At 44.2% G+C, this 19,307-nt stretch overlaps 1 protein-coding gene across 1 annotated transcript in view; it reads right to left on the reverse strand.

Moving 5' to 3' along the window:
• loxhd1a (lipoxygenase homology PLAT domains 1a) overlaps window positions 1–19,307 on the reverse strand; it is a 157,538-nt gene that overhangs the window by 20,279 nt on the left and 117,952 nt on the right. The window contains 7 exon segments of the mRNA XM_078409311.1: window positions 1,202–1,349; window positions 3,569–3,778; window positions 5,600–5,754; window positions 6,409–6,571; window positions 11,437–11,553; window positions 15,942–16,123; window positions 18,886–19,050. Of these exon segments, the coding sequence (XP_078265437.1) occupies window positions 1,202–1,349; window positions 3,569–3,778; window positions 5,600–5,754; window positions 6,409–6,571; window positions 11,437–11,553; window positions 15,942–16,123; window positions 18,886–19,050 (1,140 nt within the window).

The following is a 19,307-nucleotide window of genomic DNA, read 5'->3' on the forward strand; positions in this document are numbered from 1 at the left end:
AACTGACCAGAGATTAAAAAACATTGTCAATTGTGTTCATTCATTTTCATGAATAGGTTGTGGGAAAATAAGTGAGGGAGAGGGAACGATGGAAATGGTCTGAGGGCTGGCATAGGCTTGATGAGCTGAATAGCCCACTTCAATGCTGTGAGAAATTATCAGATTTCTAATCAAAAATCTCAAATCATTCCTTTCCCCTTTAATCCCTAGTCCCTCAATATGCATTGCTTGCTCTTGTCCTCTATTGCCTCTACTCATCGCTGTGATTTTGCTTTTATTTCTCATCCTCCCACTTTTCATTGCATACCTTTGCAGCATTTTCTGCTTTTCTCTGATGTATTTTCCATATTTTCTTATGATGTACAACGAGGCCTGTTTGGCCCACCGGGTCTCAGATCATTCCTTCCCTCCCTCATTTTCTCTGCAAGCTATTCTCTCCACATTCTCATCACCTTCTTCAGTAGGCTCCACATTCACCAACATACCAGGGACAGTTTACAGTGGCCAATCAACCTATGCAAATGCACATCTTTGGGATGTGGGAGGAAACCCGTGAGGTCACAGATCGAGCATAGCAAACTCTACATGGACAACGCTGGAGGTGAGGATTAAACCCATGTTGCTGGAGCTGTGCTATTATGGTGTCTGATTCATTTTTGATATAGAGAAGATCGCATTGAGTCTCAGTGGAATCCTATCAATCCCATCCCCCACATTTTTGCCTGAAACTCATTCCCTTTCATGTGCCTTAACTTCACCCAGTATTCCTTCCTACACACGACACAGAGAAGTTTCAGGTTAAGGTTTAAATTTATTATTTCCACGTGTACTGAGGTGCAGTAAAAAGCTTTTTTGTTGCATGCCATTCAAACAGGTCAGATATACCTAACATAGATACAATCTAGTCCAACTCAGGTACAATAGAGGGAGCTAAGGGGAAGATAGTGAGGAATATAGTTCTCAGCATTGCAGCACATCAGTTTCATAGACAAAGTCCAATGCCCTCAATGTGATAGAGGATAGGGAGAGAGGTGGAAGGGGAGGGGAAGAGATTGCAGCTGTAATCAATACAGATGTAACAGGATTTGTAGTGCATCACACACTTTACTAATAAAGAGCTGCAAGACATTATCTTGAGGTAGTAATATATTTCCTATTATATTTATAAAGATGAACAAGTACAAGTGGTACGTAATCTTACTAGGGCCTTCTTCAATTGTGTCTTCAATAACACTTTTCCGTTTACCCTTCTTGCTAAGGGCACTATTGTTTAGGTTCCGGAGACTCAATGAGGAGCCATGTAGGCTTTTGGCAGAGCTGTGAATACTAGTCCGATCACCTTCAAAACCCTAAGAAGGGAAATAAAGAGGATCAAACAAGATTAAATAGTGTTCATTAGTTTTAAGTTTATTATTGTCACGTGTACCGAGGTACAGTGAAAAGCTTTGTTTTGCAGGCTATCCAAACAGATCAGATATACTGTACATAAATACAATCAAGTCAAATTCAAGTGCAGTAGAGAGAGTGTTAGTCTGCATGATCATGGTTTAGCATGCAGGAATGGAGATCTGTTCGAAAGCTGATGCATGGTCTCAGCCCGTAATTGATCAGTCTGCCAGATTACATCGGCATCCAATTTGTCAGCGGGCGTGATAACAATATTGGGATTGTTACTAAAGCAACGGAGGGCTGCGTGATCGGAACGGTTTAGATTTTATTGGGTAGGGGAGTGTCAAGGTCAAGGTCGACGATTGTCGCGTCAGCTGTTGGAGATGGAGGGAGAATAACGGTTCAGGTAAGAGGGTTGTGCTGTATGATATGGGAGTGGGGAGTAGGAGATTTGGGGTGATTACCATAAGGCAAAGGGAAGCGGAAGCCTGCTGCGTTGGCATTAATGTCTTTGGTTTGAGGACGACCGAGGGAGCAGTTGGCCACAGGAGATCACGTAAGGGAAAGATTTTGGATTTGGCAGCAGGAAGCAACGGGGTGCCGTCGAATCCAGCTACGTCGGCCACCTCCTGCGTTGCATCCAATGTCTGTCCCAGTTCCGATATCAAAAGTGCTCATAGGTTGGGCAGAAACAAAGTGCGAAGATAGACTCCAAATGCTGGAGTAACTGAACGGGTCAGGCAGCATCTCTGGAGAAAAGTAATAGCTGACGTTTTGGGTTGGAACCCTTCTTCAATTCTGACCCTAAAGGTCACCTATTCCTTTTCTCCAGAGATGCTGCCTGACCCGCTGAGTTACTCCGGCATTTGGTGTCTATCCATGGCTTAGAAAGATACAGATTTAATGTTGTCAAATGGGATTAGTGTAGATGGGTAAGAAGGCAAATAGGCACTTGCAACTTCCCTCATCTGTCCAGTTCATCTTCACACCAGTAAACTTGTCATCATTTAATGCTGCAAGCATTTTCAATATCCGCCATGTGGCAAGTCCAGAGTAAATAATCCTAAATTCATTGAGGAATTCGCACTACTCAAATAGCCATAAGATAGATGCTATTTTGGTTTGTCCTGGTGTGTGGCCTATTACACTTCTACTCGGGTTTAGAGGGATATGGGTCAAACACAGGCAAATGGATGATGGACATCAGATAATAATAATAATAATGATAATAATATTCATTTATTGTCATTGCAACGAGTACAACGAAATTAAAAAATAGCCAATCCTGACGGTGCGTAAAAACATATATGCAATAAATGCAAAAACAAATAAATACAATTATATTAAGTACAAAAGATTTTTTAACAGTGTTGCCTAGTGCAGAAGGTAGTGTTCAGTTCTCGTATGGCCCTGGGGTAAAAACTGTTCTTAAGTCTGTTTGTTCGGGATTTGATCGACCTGAAACGTCGACCAGAGGGCAGATGAACAAACAGACGGTGGCCGGGGTGGGATGGATCTTTTATTATTTTGCCTGCTCTACTGAGGCAGCGTAGGCTGAACAGGTGCTCCAGGGAGGGCAGTGAGCAGCCGATGATCTTCTGGGCCGTCGTGATGACCCTCTGAAGGGCCTTCCTGTCCTTTTCTGAGCAGCTGGCATACCATGTGGTTATACAGTATGCCAGCACACTCTCGATGGAGCAGCGATAGAAGGACATCATCCACAGATGGGTTCAGGTAGATGCGAAGCTTGGTCGGCTTGGATGAGTTGGGCCAAAGAGCCTGTTTCCATGTTGTACGACTGTATGACTCTAACTGTGGCCACATTGCTCTAAATCTAGTCAGTTTTACTTACTGCTACCATACTCCCTGACATTAATTTGAATCAGTCACCCTTTAGATGTCCAACATCTCTCTCCTGTGTTGCATCCTGTAATGCATAATCTGTTTACTTGCATTCTCCTCCCTCAAAAATCTGCATTTGTTGTCTTTGTGAAGTAAATGCGATGCAAATCAGTAACTTTTCCCATCCAATCTGAATTGAATGTACTGCCATCTGAAAATATGTTGTTTCTGTTCCAACCTCCAGATAATATAAAAACACCCATACGCACAGTGTCACCAACAGTTCCTGTGTCTCCACCCCCTGTGTACAACATTGATTATTTGGCGCACAAGGTACCTTCGCAAACAATATCCTTTCAATTTTCTTATCCTCCCTGGTCTTTGAAAGCCAGCGTTCACAAATGAACAAGTGGTTCTCCTCTAAATCCACATCAACCACTTCCACTTTCTCCAAATACCAATCGGGGCTCGCCATGCTGTTGTCGTGGCGAATCTTGATCTTGTTTATTTGGCCAAGGTCCACGGCTTCCATGGTGAAAGTATCAACCTGTTGTTATGAAGTAATAAAAAGAAAAGACAACATCAAAAAACCCGCAGGTTACTGGGAATCTGAAACAGAAACAGAAAATGGTGGAAACTCTTGGCAGGTCAGACAACATCATTGAATGAGAAACTGTAAATATTTAAGAGTCCTGGACCCTTCTCAGAAGTGGGAATATGAAAAAAAAAGACACAGCAGCGCAGCTGGTCGAGCTGCTGCCTCGCGACGTCAGAGACCCAGGTTCGATCCTAACCTCAGGTGCTGTCTGTGTGGAGTTTGCACGTTCTCCATGTGGCCGCCTGGGTTTCCTCCGGGTGCTCCAATTTCCTCCCACATCCCAAAGATGTGAGGGTTTATAGGTTAATTGGCCCCTGTAAATTGCGCTTGGTGTGTAGGGAGTGGAGGAGAAAGTTAGATAACATTGAACTAGCGTGAACAGATTGTCGGCATGGACTCCATGGGCTGAAGGGCCCGTTTCCATGCTGTATCTCTAAACTAAACTAAAGAAATTGCTGGAATAACTCATTGTGGGTCAGACAGCATCTCTGGAAACATGAATAGGTGACTTTTCGTGTCGGGTCCCTTCTTCAGACTATGACTTGTTGAGGGAGACCTGCTCCGAATTTGCAGCACAAATTACGAATTTATGACAGTATTGCGGTCCTTCTTCGCGGGAAATGCAATGCTCCAAGTCAAAGGCTGTATTTTCCCATGTACAGTTTATTGGGGAGGACCATCCACGTTTCCCCAACTGTGTTATATCGCTGTCACAGTTCCCTGCCTTGAGGGTCAGCCACACACAGCTAATAGACCTCTGGATGAGGGAGGTCGGTGGGGATTCTGGCACTCTCAGCTCAATGGATGGGTACGAGAGTTTCAGAAAGAATGACAGGACTTTCAGGTTAAAGCAAAAGTTCCTAAAAAAATTAATCCACATGTCTCCTGGATTCTGCTCTCACAAGCACTGGCAAACACACAGGGTTATGTGGGAAAGGCATGTGAAACCAGGATCCCCACTCAGAGGGAAGCAAAATATCCTAGGTCTAGGTCTGGACCCTAGGTCCATTCTCGGGTTATCCTTGAGATTTGCCCCTACTTCTTCCTCCTGCGGTATCATAGCTATTCAATCTAATGCAAATAGTTTTACTGACAAAAAAAAAATCTTATCATAATTGCGAATGAGTTATGATCAGCTTTCATCCAAACAAATGGAAGCCATCCTTGGTCATAGTCAAGGTAACTATAATTTATTTTTATTGAGTTGCTGCATTTAATGCACCTGTAAAGCTATAGCAAGTACGAATTTCATTATTTCGGTCCCGGTGCATGCGACAATTCAATGCTCTTGACTAATAATAGTTCAGTGGAGTCGAGATACAGAGTCGTTTTAGAAACTTACAAAATTCTTAAGGGGTTGGACAGGCTGGATGCAGGAAGATTGTTCCCGATGTTGGGGAAGTCCAGAACAAGGAGTCACAGTTTAAGGATAAGGGGGAAGTCTTTTAGGACTGAGATGAGAAAGTTTTTTTTCACACAGAGAGTGGTGAATCTGTGGAATTCTCTGCCACAGAAGGTAGTTGAGGCCAGTTCATTGGCTATATTTAAGAGGGAGTTAGATGTGGCCCTTGTGGCTAAAGGGATCAGGGGGTATGGAGAGAAGGCAGGTACGGGATACTGAGTTGGATTATCAGCCATGATCATATTGAATAGCGGTGCAGGCTCGAAGGGCCGAATGGCCTACTCCTGCACCTATTTTCTATGTTTCTATGTTTTCTGATCTCCCCCTGTTCCAAGATGTTCCACTCGGAGTCAAAGCTGCAGACTAACCTGGTTTCGTTCAAACTTGTTGGAGTGTGACTCTGATTTGCTCAGTTTCCTTTCTCCAGTGTCTCCCAGGTCTCCGTAGATAGTGAGGAAGACATTTGCATCCGTTCCACCTCTGTAGACATCGCCCGTGTACACAGAAATCTTATAACCGTGAGCTTGAATCAAACAGGCATCATTAAGGGACATTTGCATGAAATGTTGTGGTTAAACGTAATCCAAAGGCAAGTTAAAATATTCAAAACACAAAAGTATTCTAACCATTTATATCTTCAGGCTATTTATTCACACTGAGCAGTGGTGGAATCAGATACAACCACTGCATTTAAGCGGTAAGTACACACACACTTAAATAGCAAGGCATAGTCGGTTGTGGTCCTAATTTGAGCAAATGGGATGGGCGAAAGAGATGACATGGTGAGCTGAAGGACCCATTTCTGTGCTGCACAACGCTATGTTTCTGACTCCAGTAAAATGTAAAGTTAATGATTTGTTCCTGCATTGCTCCATAAATGTAGTGGTGGGTGGCCCGGTGAGCCAGTGACATCCTTTGTTTCCACTTCACAAAGATTACTTTTTGATCTGGTTGGAGGACTACAACAGCTCAGCCGAGAAATGGCAGTCTATGGCAATCACCCAGCCCCCCCCCCCCCCTGCTCCCCCACGCACCCTCCCCCACCCCACTCCCCGGTCCTCACATTCACCCAGGGTAAGCGCATGCTGCCTTGGTCTGCTGTTTGGCGACACAGAGAGTGGCGCACCAGAGCCTCTCAGCCGCGTCTGTTTCTGCCCCCCAGTGCAGGAATACTCACTTTCCAGCGCATCGTCCACGGTGGTTTCAGTCTGCCTCAGGGTCCCGTCCTTCAGCAGCTTTTTCTGAATAATCTCCAAGGGCACCAGCTCTCGAATGATTTCTCCATCGTCTTCGGATTTTGCCAACCAGCGTTCACAGGGGAACACGATCGTTTCTGAGCCCTGGTATTGAATGTCAGATATTTAAATCGCGTGTACGCCCGTAATCTCTTCTTCCCTGTCTTAAGACCATAAGACCATAAGACATAGGAGCAGAATTAGGCCATTCGGCCCATTGTGTCTTCTCTGCCATTCTGCATGTATGCCCATAATCTCCTCTTCCTTATCTTGGCAGTGGAGCCTTTACCCCTAAATCAGAAGAATCCCTGAACATTCCCCAGATAAACTGGACTGAAACATTAGTGCCTCATGAAGCAGCACTGTAGCATTGGAACTATACTTTGCACTCTCAGTAGCTGGTTAAGTTGCACTATGTGAATAAAAGCAGAGGAAATCTCTAACTAGCTATTTATTCACAAAACGCTGGAGTAACTCAGCAGGTCAGGCAGCATCTCGGGAGAGAAGGAATGGGTGACGTTTCAGGTCGAGACCCTTCTTCAGACTGATGTCAGGGGGGCGGGACAAAGGAAGGATATAGGTGGAGACAGGAAGATAGAGGAGATCTGGGAAGGAGGAGGGGAAGGGAGGGACAGAGGAACTATCTAAAGTTGGAGAAGTCGATGTTCATACCACTGGGCTGCAAACTGCCCAGCTATTTATATTTCAATAGGCAGCACCAAAAATAGATTCATCTCATTGTTATTTGTGAGATTTTACCGTGGCTTACACAACATGGCTTCCACTTAAATAACAATGACAACACTTTTAAAAATAATTTATCAGCTGCACTAATTTGCAACATGAATGGTACAAAATAAAATTTTAAATTCCTATATTTCTATGTATAACTTTGTTGGTGCCAAAACGTGGCGTCACTTGTGCACTGCCCAGGTTGTGTGCAAAACAAAGCATTTCACTGTACCTATGTACATGTGACAAGAAAGTATCATTCATTCATTCATTCACCTCAAGATCCCGCAGCTTCCTTCACCAGCAAACTCTGCTGTAAACTCTCTATATCTGAACAGGACTCAAGGCCCTGGGTTATAGGGAGAGGTTGAGCGGGCTAGGACTTTGCCGTTCCATGGAGCACAGGAGGATGAGTGGTTATCTTACAGAGGTGTATAATATCTTAAGAGGAATAGATAGGGCAAATTGGCACAGAGTCTTTACCCTGAGTAGGAGAATCAAGAACCAGAGAACATGGGTTTAAGGTGAGGGGGGAAGGATTTATTAGGAACCTGAGAGGCAAGCTTTTTACACAAAGGGTGGTAGCCAGATAGAATGAGCTGCTGGAGGATGTGGTTGAGGCAGGTACTATCACAACGTTTAAAAACATTCAGACAGGTACACGGATAGGATAGGTTTAGCGGGATATGGGCCAAATGTTGGCAGATGGGACTAGTGTAAATGGGGCATGTTGGTTAGCATAGGCAATTTGGGTCGAAGGGCCTGTTAACACACTGTATGACTGTAGGACTCTAGGCGTTGTGCTACCCAGAGAACGAGTAAGTGATTCCTATCATCCAAGCAGAAACTCCAACATCTTTTTATCCATTAGCCTGATCTGAAAACTCTTAAGCGTGATCTGTGTTCAAGGATCAAGGTCACCGGGTTAATCTGCCTGGCAGCCCTTTGATAAAGTCCACCAATTGAAGACACAGAGAATGACGCACCCTCCACCAATATGATGAATTTCTCAACGTAACAGGCACACTTCTTCGGAAGATCCTTCTCGATCCGAAACGTCACCCATTCCTTCTCTCCAGGAAAGCTGCCCGTCTCGCTGAGTTACTCCAGCTTTTTGTGTCTACCTTCGATTTAAACCAGCATCTGCAGTTCTTTCCTACACATGATGAACTTCTCATTTGGTCAAGGAAATACAAGAATGATCCCATGAATGAGTAAGTTAACCTATGATGAGCCTTTGTCAGCACTGGGCCTATACTCGTAGGAGTTTAGAAGAATGAGGGGGGACCTCATTGAAACATACAGAATAGTGAAAGGCTTGGATAGAGTTGATGGAGAGAGAATGTTTCCACTAGTGGGAGAGTCTAGGACTAGAGGTCATAGCCTCAGAATTAAAGGATGTTCTTTTAGGAAGGAGATGAGGAGAAATTTATTTAGTCAGAGGGTGGTGAATCTGTGGAATTCTTTGCCACAGAAGGCTGTGGAAGCCAAATCAGTGAATATTTTTAAGATAGATAGATTCTTGTTTAGTACAGATGTCAGAGGATATGGGGAGAAGGCAGGAGAATGGGGTTAGGAGGGAGGGATAGATCAGCCATGATTGAATGGCAGAGTAGACTTGATGGGCCGAATGGCCTAATTCTACTCCTATCAAATAGATTATTGTGCAAAATTGGAGCACATAGTATTGGGGGTAGGGTATTGACATGGATAGAGAACTGGTTGGCAGACAGGAAGCAAAGAATAGGAATTAATGGGTCCTTTTCAGAATGGCAGGCAGTGGGGTGCCGCAAGGCTCGGTGCTGGGACCCCAGTTGTTTACGATATATAATTATTAACGATTTAAACGAGGGATTTAAATGTAACAACTCTAAGTTTGCAGATGACTCAAAGCTGGGTGACAGTGTGAGCTGCGAGGAGGATGCTATGAGGTTGCAGGGTGACTTGGATCGGTTGGGTGAGTGGGCAGAAGCATGGCAGATGCAGTATAATGTGGATAAATGTGAGGTTATCCACTTTGGTGGCAAGACCAGAAAGGCAGATTAGTATCTGAACGGTGTCAGATTACAAGAAGGGGAGGTGCAACGAGACCTGGGTGTGCTTATACATCAGTCACTGAAAGTAAGCATGCAGGTACAGCAGGCAGTGAAGAAAGCCAATGGCATGTTGTGCTTCATTGCGAGAGGATTTGAGTTGCGGAGCAAGGAGGTCCTACTGCAGTTGTACAGGGCCCTGGTGAGCCGCACCTGGAGTATTGTGTGCAATTTTGGTCTCCTAATTTGCGGAAGGACATTATCGCTATTGAGGCAGTGCAGCGTAGGTTCACCAGGTTAATTCCCGGGGTGGCGGGACTGACATACTATGTGATGAAATAATGGGTCGATTGGGCTTGTATTTGTTGGAATTTAGAAGGATGAGAGGGGATCTTATAGAAATATATTAAATTCTTAGAGGATTGGACAGGGTAGATGCATGAAAAATGTTCCCGATGTTGGGGGAGTAACGAGAGGGGTCACAATTTAAGAATAAGGAGTAGGCCATTTAGGCCTGAGATGAGGAAAAACATTTCCACCCAGAGAGTTGCGAATCTGTGGAATTCTCTGCCACAGAAGGCAGTGGAGGCCAATTCACTGGATGTTTTCAAGAGAGAGTTAGATTTAGCTCTTAGGGCTAAGGGAATCAAGGGATATGGGGGAAAAAGCTGGAATGGGGTACTGATTTTGGATAATCAGCCATGATCATATTGAAGATGCAGTGTAATGCGGTGCTGGCTCAAAGGGCCAAATTGCCTTCTCCTGCACCTATTTTCTATGTTTCTATGTGTCTATCACATATGACTTTATGACATTATGAAATTGTGTTGTTGAGTGTTCTAATGTTAGCACAGGCAGCCAAGCACTGGCAGGCACCACCTTGGTGTTATACATCAAGTCCCCGCATTCACTCCCCACTCCCAGCAAAGGTGAACCAACTAGAGACCAAGCATGGTCACCTCAGGGATTGAAGGTACTGCCCCGGTCAGCATGCAACAAAAGCTCTTCACTGTACCTCGGTAAACATGACAATAATGTCACTGATAATAAAATAAAATAATATAATGTAAAATAATAATATTGAATAAAGACAATTTTTAAGGCAGAGATAGATAAATTCTTGATTAGTACAGGTGGTCAGGGGTTATGGGGAGAAGGCAGGAGAATGGAGTTAAGGGTGAAAGATAAATCAGCCATGATTGAATGGCGGAGTAGACTTGATGGGCTGAATAGCCGAATTCTGGTCTTATCACTTATGAACACAAATAAACTAAACTAATTAACAGATTTTGTGCATCTCCAATTGTTTGAAGTAGGAGCCATAATTGAGCCGGTTGCTAGTCAGCTCATTTATCGAGGTGAGATGGTGGAGTCGGGTGAGATTAGGCGGAGCAAAAAAAATTAGGGAATTAATTAGACAATTTAACAATGTGTGAATCAATATATCAGTGAGAACAAATTATCCTGATGACTTTATGGCTGATTTGCATGTTGTTGAAGCCCTTCGTTACAAAACAATTCTGGGGTTTTCATCTCCTCAAGGAATGCTTGCCTTATAATTTAGTTTGGTTTAGCTTAGGGATAAAACGTGGAAACAGGCCCTTCGGCCCATTGGGTCCGCGCTGACCAGCGATCCCCGCACACTAGCATTATCCTACACGCACCAGGGACAATTTACAATTTTACCAAGCCAATTAGCCTATAAGCCTGTACGTCTTTGGAGTGTTGGAGGAAACCCTCATAGGTCACAGGGAGAACGTACAATCTCCATACAGACAGCATCCATAGTCAGGATCGAACCCGGGTCTCTGGAGCAGTAAGGCAGCTATACTACCGCTGCGCCACCGTATAGTGTTGGTAGAATTCCCTTGCACGTTATCTGAGTGAAGGTCATTCAAGAAGCCCGGTTATAAATGCTGTGAAACGCACAGTTAGGAAAAGTTAGAGACTAATTAATCTAATAGGCAAAGGGATTTTGCACAAACAATGTTAAATGGTGCAACAGGAGAGGAAATTAGAGGGAAGGAACTGCAGATGTTGGTTTTGCACCAAAGAGAGACACAAAATGTTGGAGTAACTCAGCAGGACAGGCAGCATTTCTGGATATAAGGAATGGGTGACGTTTTGGGTCGAGACCCTTCTTCGGACTCCCTGGGACCTACTTAGAAAGTCAGAATTCAAGTCAATATCTGTGACAAATCTGACCTTCCCCTTTGAAAGCAGTCGGCGGATCTCCACACTGTCCAAGTGCCATCCAGAGCTGATGCCACGACCATCATGTCCAATGCGAATCTTCTCGACGCACTCTCCAACATCCTCCAACTAAAAGGAAAAGGACATTGTTACAATTTTTGCCTTACACGTTCCTTTAAGAGTTAATCACAAAGGTTATCAGAGTCAGAGACACTGCAGTTTAGGTTTTGGCAGCTTGCTAACATTAAGCAATTTGATATGGATTATTACAAATCCAGGCACAGGTAAAGCTCCCTCCACCTTGTTTCACATCCAGTGGTCGACTGATTCATTGCTGGGCTACTACTGATGCCAAAACACTGATCCATTCAAAGGATGTAGGAAGGAACTGCAGATGTGGGTTCAAACCGAAGATAGACACAAAAATCTGGAGTAACTATGCGGGTCAGACAGCATCTCCGGAGAAAAGGAATAGGGAACATGTTCGGTCTCGACCAGAAACATCACCTATTCTTTTTCTCCAGAGATGCGCTCTGGCCCGCTGAGTTACTCCAGCTTTTTGTGTCTATCTTCCATTCAAAGGGCCTTGCCCTCTAAGAGCACGCATGAAGAATTTGATCAAACTGTAATCCAGATTCCAAAAGGTTAATCGTCCCCACATTTTTGCCAATGTCCGTGAATTATTGGCGTTTGTTGCCTGTCTCTGATTCCCTCTGAATTGTGTAGGTTTCAGATGGTCATTACATTGCTGTGGACTTGTAATCACATACAGGCTAGGCTTAAATGGGAAACAGCCAGCAGACTTAAAAACAGAAAATACTCGATGCAAGACAGGCAGCATTTGTGAAAGAGAAGCATTAACATTTCAGGTCTCGGACTCTCCATCAAATCCTGGAAGGAAACAAAAACGGCTTTTCAGTAGCAGAGGGTGAAAAGATAGACCAGATCCAGGGACAGTTTCTTCCCAGCTGTTATCAGGCAACTGAATCATCCTACCACAACCAGAGAGCAGTGCTGAACTATTATCTACCTCTTTGATGACCCTCAGACTATCCTTGATCGGACTTTGCTGGCTTTACCTTGCACTAAACGTTATTCTCTTATCATGTATCTATACACTGTAAATGGATCGACTGTAATCATGTATTGTCTTTCTGCTGACTGGTTAGCACGCAACAAAAGCTTTTCACTGTACCTTGGTACACGTGACAATTAATTAAACTGAACTGAAACTGAGAACATCTCTTAGAGGGCAAGATCAAATGGGTTCATAAGTTCATAAATCATTGCAGCAGAATTAAGCCATTTGGCCCATCAATTCTACCCGCCATTCAATCATGGCTGATCCATCTTTCCCCCTCACCCCCATTCTACTGTCTTCTCTCCATAACCCCTGACACCGTACTAATCAGTCAATCTCCACCTTAAAAATATCCATTGACTTGGTCTCCACAGCTTTCTGTGGCAATGAATTCCACAGATTCATCACACTCTGATTAAAGAAATTCCCCCTCAGCTCCTTTCTAACGGTATGTCCTTTTATTCTGAGCCTATGGTCTCTGTACTAGGCTCTGCCACTAATGGAAGCATGCTCTCCACATTCACTCAATCCAGGCCTTTCACTGTGCATAGACACAGACATATTGCTTGAGTTTAACCACCTTTCATCACATGGCACTTCCAGCTTATTCATTACATCAAGCTTCCCAGTTAGTCGGAGTTGAGCGGGAAAATTCCCATCAAACATTAAACAGCTGTAGTCTTTCCATCACATCCACTAATAAATTCATCACTGGCATCTACAGTGCTGTGAACTGTTCGATGTGGAAGGTATTGAAACGGTTGTGATCTTCTAAATTTGGTCACAGGACTTAAAAAAATGAATTGCTTGTAAAAGTGTTGGTAGTTCAGTTTTGTTTTGTTTGCCTTACATCAGTTGTTGAGAGAGAAATAAGCATCTCCTACTAGTGGAAACTAGAGTCTGAAGAAGGGTCTCGACCCGAAACGTCACCCATTCCGTCTCTCTTGAGATGCTGCCTGACCTGCTGAGTTACTCCAGCATTTTGTGAATAAATACCTTCGAGTGGAAACTAGAGGGTTAATGTAATGGTAGGAGTTGGATTTGGATTAGATGAAGGTTTTTGATCCATGCAATGTGCTGCTAATGGCAAGGCTGCGAGCGTAATCACCATCTGACTGGGCCCATTAACTGGCCCGCTGAATGTTCTGAGCAATTTTATATTTGTTCCAATAATTCAATCAGGTTAACCAGCCCCATAATTTAATCATGATGCGACTGCAGCACTACCTTGTGAAATCACCCTTTATACATCTGGCAGGTCACATAAGCATATATATAAAATAGGATCTGGAGCAGATTATCCACTCCCTCACACCTGTCTTGCCATTCATCAGCATCAAGGCTGATTTATACCTTGGCACCATTTTTCAGCACTATCCTTGATGGGCCGAATAGCCTAATTCTACTCCTCTTCCTTATGACCTTATCCACATAAACTGAGATTCAGAATATTCATAAATCTTCCGGCCAATGTTTAGAATGAACACAATTGAGCCGCCACACTCTTCTTCCATTGCTTTCTCCAGTAGAGAATTCACAGGTTTACCACCGTCTTGGTGATGAAAGTATTCCTTATCACAGTCCTTAACAAGTAAAATGGACAAGGGAGAGCCAGTGGATGTAGTGTACCTGGACTTTCAGAAAGCTTCTGATAAGGTCCAACACAGGAGATTAGTGGGCAAAATTAGAGCACATGGTATTGGGAGGTAGGGTATTGACATGGATAGAAAATTGGTTGCCAAACAGGAAACAAAGAGTAGGGATTAACGGGTCCCTTTCAGAATGGCAGGCAGTGACTAGTGGGGTACCGCAAGGCTCGGTGCTGGGACCGCAGCTATTTACAATATACATTAATGACTTGGATGAAGGAATTAAAAGTAACATTAGCAATTTTGCAGATGACACAAAGCTGGGTGGCAGTGTGAACTGTGAAGAGGATGCTATGAGGATGCAGGGTGACTTGGACAGGTTGTGTGAGTGGGCAGATGTATGGCAGATGCAGTATAATGTGGATAAATGTGAGATTATCCACTGGTGGCAAGAATGGGAAGGCAGAAAATGATCTGGAATTTAGAAGGATGAGAGGGGATCTTATAGAAACATATAAAATTATTAAGGAATTGTACATGCTAGATGCAGGAAACATGTTCCCGATGTTGGGGGAGTCCAGAACCAGGGGCCACAGTTTAAGAATAAAGGGTAGGCCATTTAGAACTGAGATGAGGAAAACCTTTTTCACTCAGAGAGTTGTGAATTGGTGGAATTCTCTGCCTCAAGGGGTATGGGGAGAAGGCAGGAATGGGGTACTGATTGTGGATGAACAGCCATGATCACATTAAATAGCGGTGCTGGCTCGAAGGGCCGAATGGCCTACTCCTGACCTATGTCTATGTATCTATGTATCTATGGTGACTGGACCTTTCATTCCTGACTTCCTGGTTTCTGCCATGCACTCACCTGAAATACCTGGCAGGGCAATATGGTTGCACTTTCTGCCTTGGACCACAGGTGCTGCTGAATTTGTAATCGGGATTAAAGTGGTTTCTACTCAGTGACCCTTTAGTCTACGTTCCCTGATGGCAGGTAGTTTTATCCCCCAGTTTTGAATTAAATTAAATAGCATTGAAGTGCATCATGGAGACACAAACAACTGCGGATTACAAAACTGCAGTTTACCAAAAAAGAGACAAAGTGCTGGAGTAACTCAACAGGAGCATCAACTTGCTCAACTCGGCAGCATCACTGGAGGACATGGATAGGTGATGTATTGGGTTGGGACCCTTCTGAAGTACCCTGACCCGAAACTTCACCTATCCATATTCTCCAGTGATGCTGCCTGACCCGCTGAGTTACTCCAGCACTTTGTGTCTTTTGAAGTGCATCATAGACGCCAAGTAGACTGGCTGATGAGTCATAAAGTGATACATAGATACATACAAAATAGGTGCAGGAGGAGGCCATTTGCACCGCCGTTCATTGTGATCATGGCTGATCATCCACAATCAGTAACCTGGATACAGTGTGGAAACAGGCCCTTCAGGCCAACTTGCCCACACCAGCCAACATGTTCCAGCTACACTAGTCCCAACTGCCTGCGCGTGGTCCATATCCCTCCAAACTTGTCCTATCCATGTACCTGTCTAACTGTTTCTTAAACTATGGGATAGTCCCAGCCTCAGCTACCTCCTCTGGCAGCATGTTCCATAAACCCACCACCCGTTGTATGAAAAAGTTATCCCTCGGATTCCTATTAAATCTCTTCCCCTTCACCTTGAACCTATGGCCTCTGGTCCTCGATTCCCCTACCCTGGGCAAGAGACCCTTGATCACAGTGTAACCTGATTGGCTACTTCACCATCTCGATGTTTAATATCTTCCCAGTTTCTTGTGAAACGACACAGTTGTATTAATTCAACTTAAAGCGATATTTGCACACCTCTGTGATGAACTTATTGATGGCGTTCCTCTTAAAGTACATCTTTCGCTCTCGTTTGTTGACACACAGAGACTTCTGGTGGGTGCAGACACCATCTCTCCCATAAAGGACGATGAAGACATCAGCGTCGGTCCCTGCTCCGTGGACGTCAGAGGTACGGACAGTGATCTCGTATGGAACAACTGGAACAGCAACATGGACAAGCATAGCTTCAGCTCCTTTGCTTAACACAGATATTACGCGCAACTTCCAGCAAGACCAGAGCTGCCTTCAATAGCTTCACTGGCTTCTGAAGTTATTAAGACTTGGAGTAACTATTTTCCTACCTGCTCTTCTTTGCAAGGGTGGAACATCATGCTTTGACACCAACTTTTTAAAGTGGGTGTGACAAAAGCAGAAATAGTGTACGGTCGGTCACCTGAGTTCAAGGGTGTAAACTGCCTATCGCTGTTCCAATATTTTTAAGCTATTTCTTATAGAGAGGGGTTCCAGGTGATAGAATGTACTATATATTTCACTGGCAATATTATTTTTAAAAACCCATAGAGTTACATAGCATGAAAACAGGCCCTTCAGCCCTACCCGTCCATGGCAACCAAGGTGTCTGTCAGAGCTAGTCCTATTTGCCCGTCTTGGGCCTATATCCCTCTAAACCTTTCCTATCCATGTTCCTGTCTAAATGTGCTTACTTTGTTAGTGTTACCTCTGAGCTTCCTGTCTTGGTGAGTAGGTTTTACAGTGGGTTGTGCTGTTCTTGTCATTAAAGAAGCAGCATTCTGCCTGGGGCTCAGGGTGTTGTTCAAACCACTGCAGCAGGGAAGAACCTAGTTGCTGGAGGTCAGGTGTCGGCACATCTGAACTCTCAATCACCTTTGGACTTGTCCGTAGTGATTCCATACCATCATGGGCAAATAGACAATGTATTGGCCACTTAGCTTTATGCCAGTCACAGCTACGTGTCTTCTATTTTTAATCATCTTTTTGAATTCTTTTAAGTTTGCTTTAATGAATTGGTTTCACTTTCTGATCGTCAGAGGTATTTATTGGTGGCAGCGGTAGAGTTGCTGCCTTACAGTCCCAGAGACCAAGGTTCAATCCTGTCTACAGGTGCTTGTCTGTACAGAGTTTGTACGTTCTCCCCGCGACCTGTGTGGGTTTTCTCCGAGTTCTGCGGTTTCCCCCCACAGTGCAAAGACATACAGGTTTGTAGGTTAAATGTCCTTAGTGTGCAGGACAGTGTTAGTGTGTGGAGATCGCTGGTCGGCACAGACTCAGCGGGACAAAGGGCCCGTTTCTGTATCTCTAAACTAAACTAAAAGGCCACTTATATCCCGTACTGTCAGAAAGCCATGAGGGTGGTGGATGGATGGAGGTCTCACGTTCCACCACCCGAGACCCAGTCTCTGTTCACAGATTACATTACATTGTGGGAGAGTCACGGCAGCAATGCCTCACGGAGCAATGCAGCTGCAAGATGCAATTGCAGGATTGCCATGGTGGAGGCAGAGGTGGAGTGAGGGGATGTGTACGTGAGGAGCAGTCTGCCTTAAGTATGATTCTAGCCATTTATTTAAATGATGGGAGGCTCTGACTCGTCAGGCCAGGGTGTCTGCCTTTCACATAGTTCTGCCTATAAATGGACTGAGTGTGTTTCAGATATTAGTGCAGACCCTTCCCAAGTCTCCACTTCCAAGGCAGAAACTCCAGTTCGGACACTCAAAGTCAAGATCCTATTTAAAATGCAAAAAAACAGCAATAAAAGCAATAAAAAGTTAGGTGTACAAAATGATGGGAAGAATAGATCAGGTAGACGCATAGAGCCTCTTGCCTAGAGTAGGAGAATCGAGAACCAGAGGACATTGGTTTAAGGTGAAGGGGAAAAGATTTAATAGGAACCTGAGAGGTAATTTTTTCACACAAATGGTGGTGGGCGTATGGAACGAGCTGCCGGAGGAGGTAATTGAGGCAGGACTATCGCAAAGTTTAAGAAACATTTAGACAGGTACATGGATAGAACAGGTTTAGAAGGATATGGGCCTGGTGGGACTAGTGTAGATAGGACATGTTGGCCAGTGTGGGCAAGTTGGGCCAAAGGGCCTATCTCCACACTGTATGACTCTAAACACTTTCAGTCTGAAGAATGTTGTCTGCTCAAGTTTGTACGTCCAGCAAGTGAAAAGCATTTCCATCCTTAAAATCCCAGGGGGTATGATGCTGATCTCTTGTTCGACCACATGGTGGAGTTGTGTGAGCTCAGAGCCCATATAGTCCTGTATGTGCAAACCAGTGAGAACCTGGTTGATGAATATATTCTGAGAAAAAAGCTGAAACCCAAAATGGGAACTGAAGAATTTTTTTAATTAAGGCAAATAGAAAACTGTGTGCTTTGTGAAATCTAAAGAAAGGTTCCGACCGGGAACATCTCCCATCCTTTTTCTCCATGGATTCTGCCTGACCAGCTGTGTTATGGAGTAGCGATGAAGTGGTGGGGCCTCGTGGACAGTGCCTACTGCGAGTGTGGGGACCCAACACAGACAGTGGAGCACATAGTCACAAGTTGCCCCAAATACCGGCCACAGAATGGTGAACGAGGCCTGATTGACCTGGACGATGACTCGTTGGCCTGGCTCGCCTCAACGGAGCTGCGGGTCTAAAAGACATACGACAGAGGAAGAATAAGCTGTGTTACTCCATCACTTTGTGTCTATCTGTGGTATGAACCAGCATATGCACTTCTTTGTTTCTATGAGTGCTTTGTGATCCCCGTGATGAGGTTAACTTTCTATAACAGTGAGATCCCAGGAGGCAAATCTTCCCATTTATCTTCATAGTGTAGAATCTTAAGGGTGCGTAACATTTTATAGACATTTTCTTCCCAGTAGCTCAGATAGATTACAACTTGAACTGCAACTCCTGTTAATTTAAGCAGCAGGGTATAACGTACATGGAACATAGTCCTTGGTCTGTAAGTCTGCAGGGAAAAGGTTTCGTACTATGGATCCATCATCCTCAGCTTTATCCAACCAACGTCCACATGGGAAGCGTAGTAATTGTCCAAGGGATGGAGCATTGATTTCCACCCAGTCTAAGAACCAGCCAGCGCACCCTCCTGAAAGTACATATCACAACAAAGGAGTTGGTGCTGACATTGGAATTGCATTCAACTATACATCAAGAAAAACTGACTTGAGAAGTAAAAGTAGGCTCAGGGAGCAACTGTGGGGTAAGATACGGACCAGAAGCAACAATACTAGGAACTGGTGCTGCTGGAATGTAATTTGCAAATAACGGTAAAGGAGAAAGTAATGTTAGTTGAGGTCCTGCTTCACTTTGCAAATCAAATGGAAATTTCACAGATCTTTCATC

The sequence above is a fragment of the Rhinoraja longicauda genome, chromosome 1 (genome assembly GCF_053455715.1).
Source record: "Rhinoraja longicauda isolate Sanriku21f chromosome 1, sRhiLon1.1, whole genome shotgun sequence".
In the NCBI taxonomy this organism is placed as follows: domain Eukaryota; kingdom Metazoa; phylum Chordata; class Chondrichthyes; order Rajiformes; family Arhynchobatidae; genus Rhinoraja; species Rhinoraja longicauda.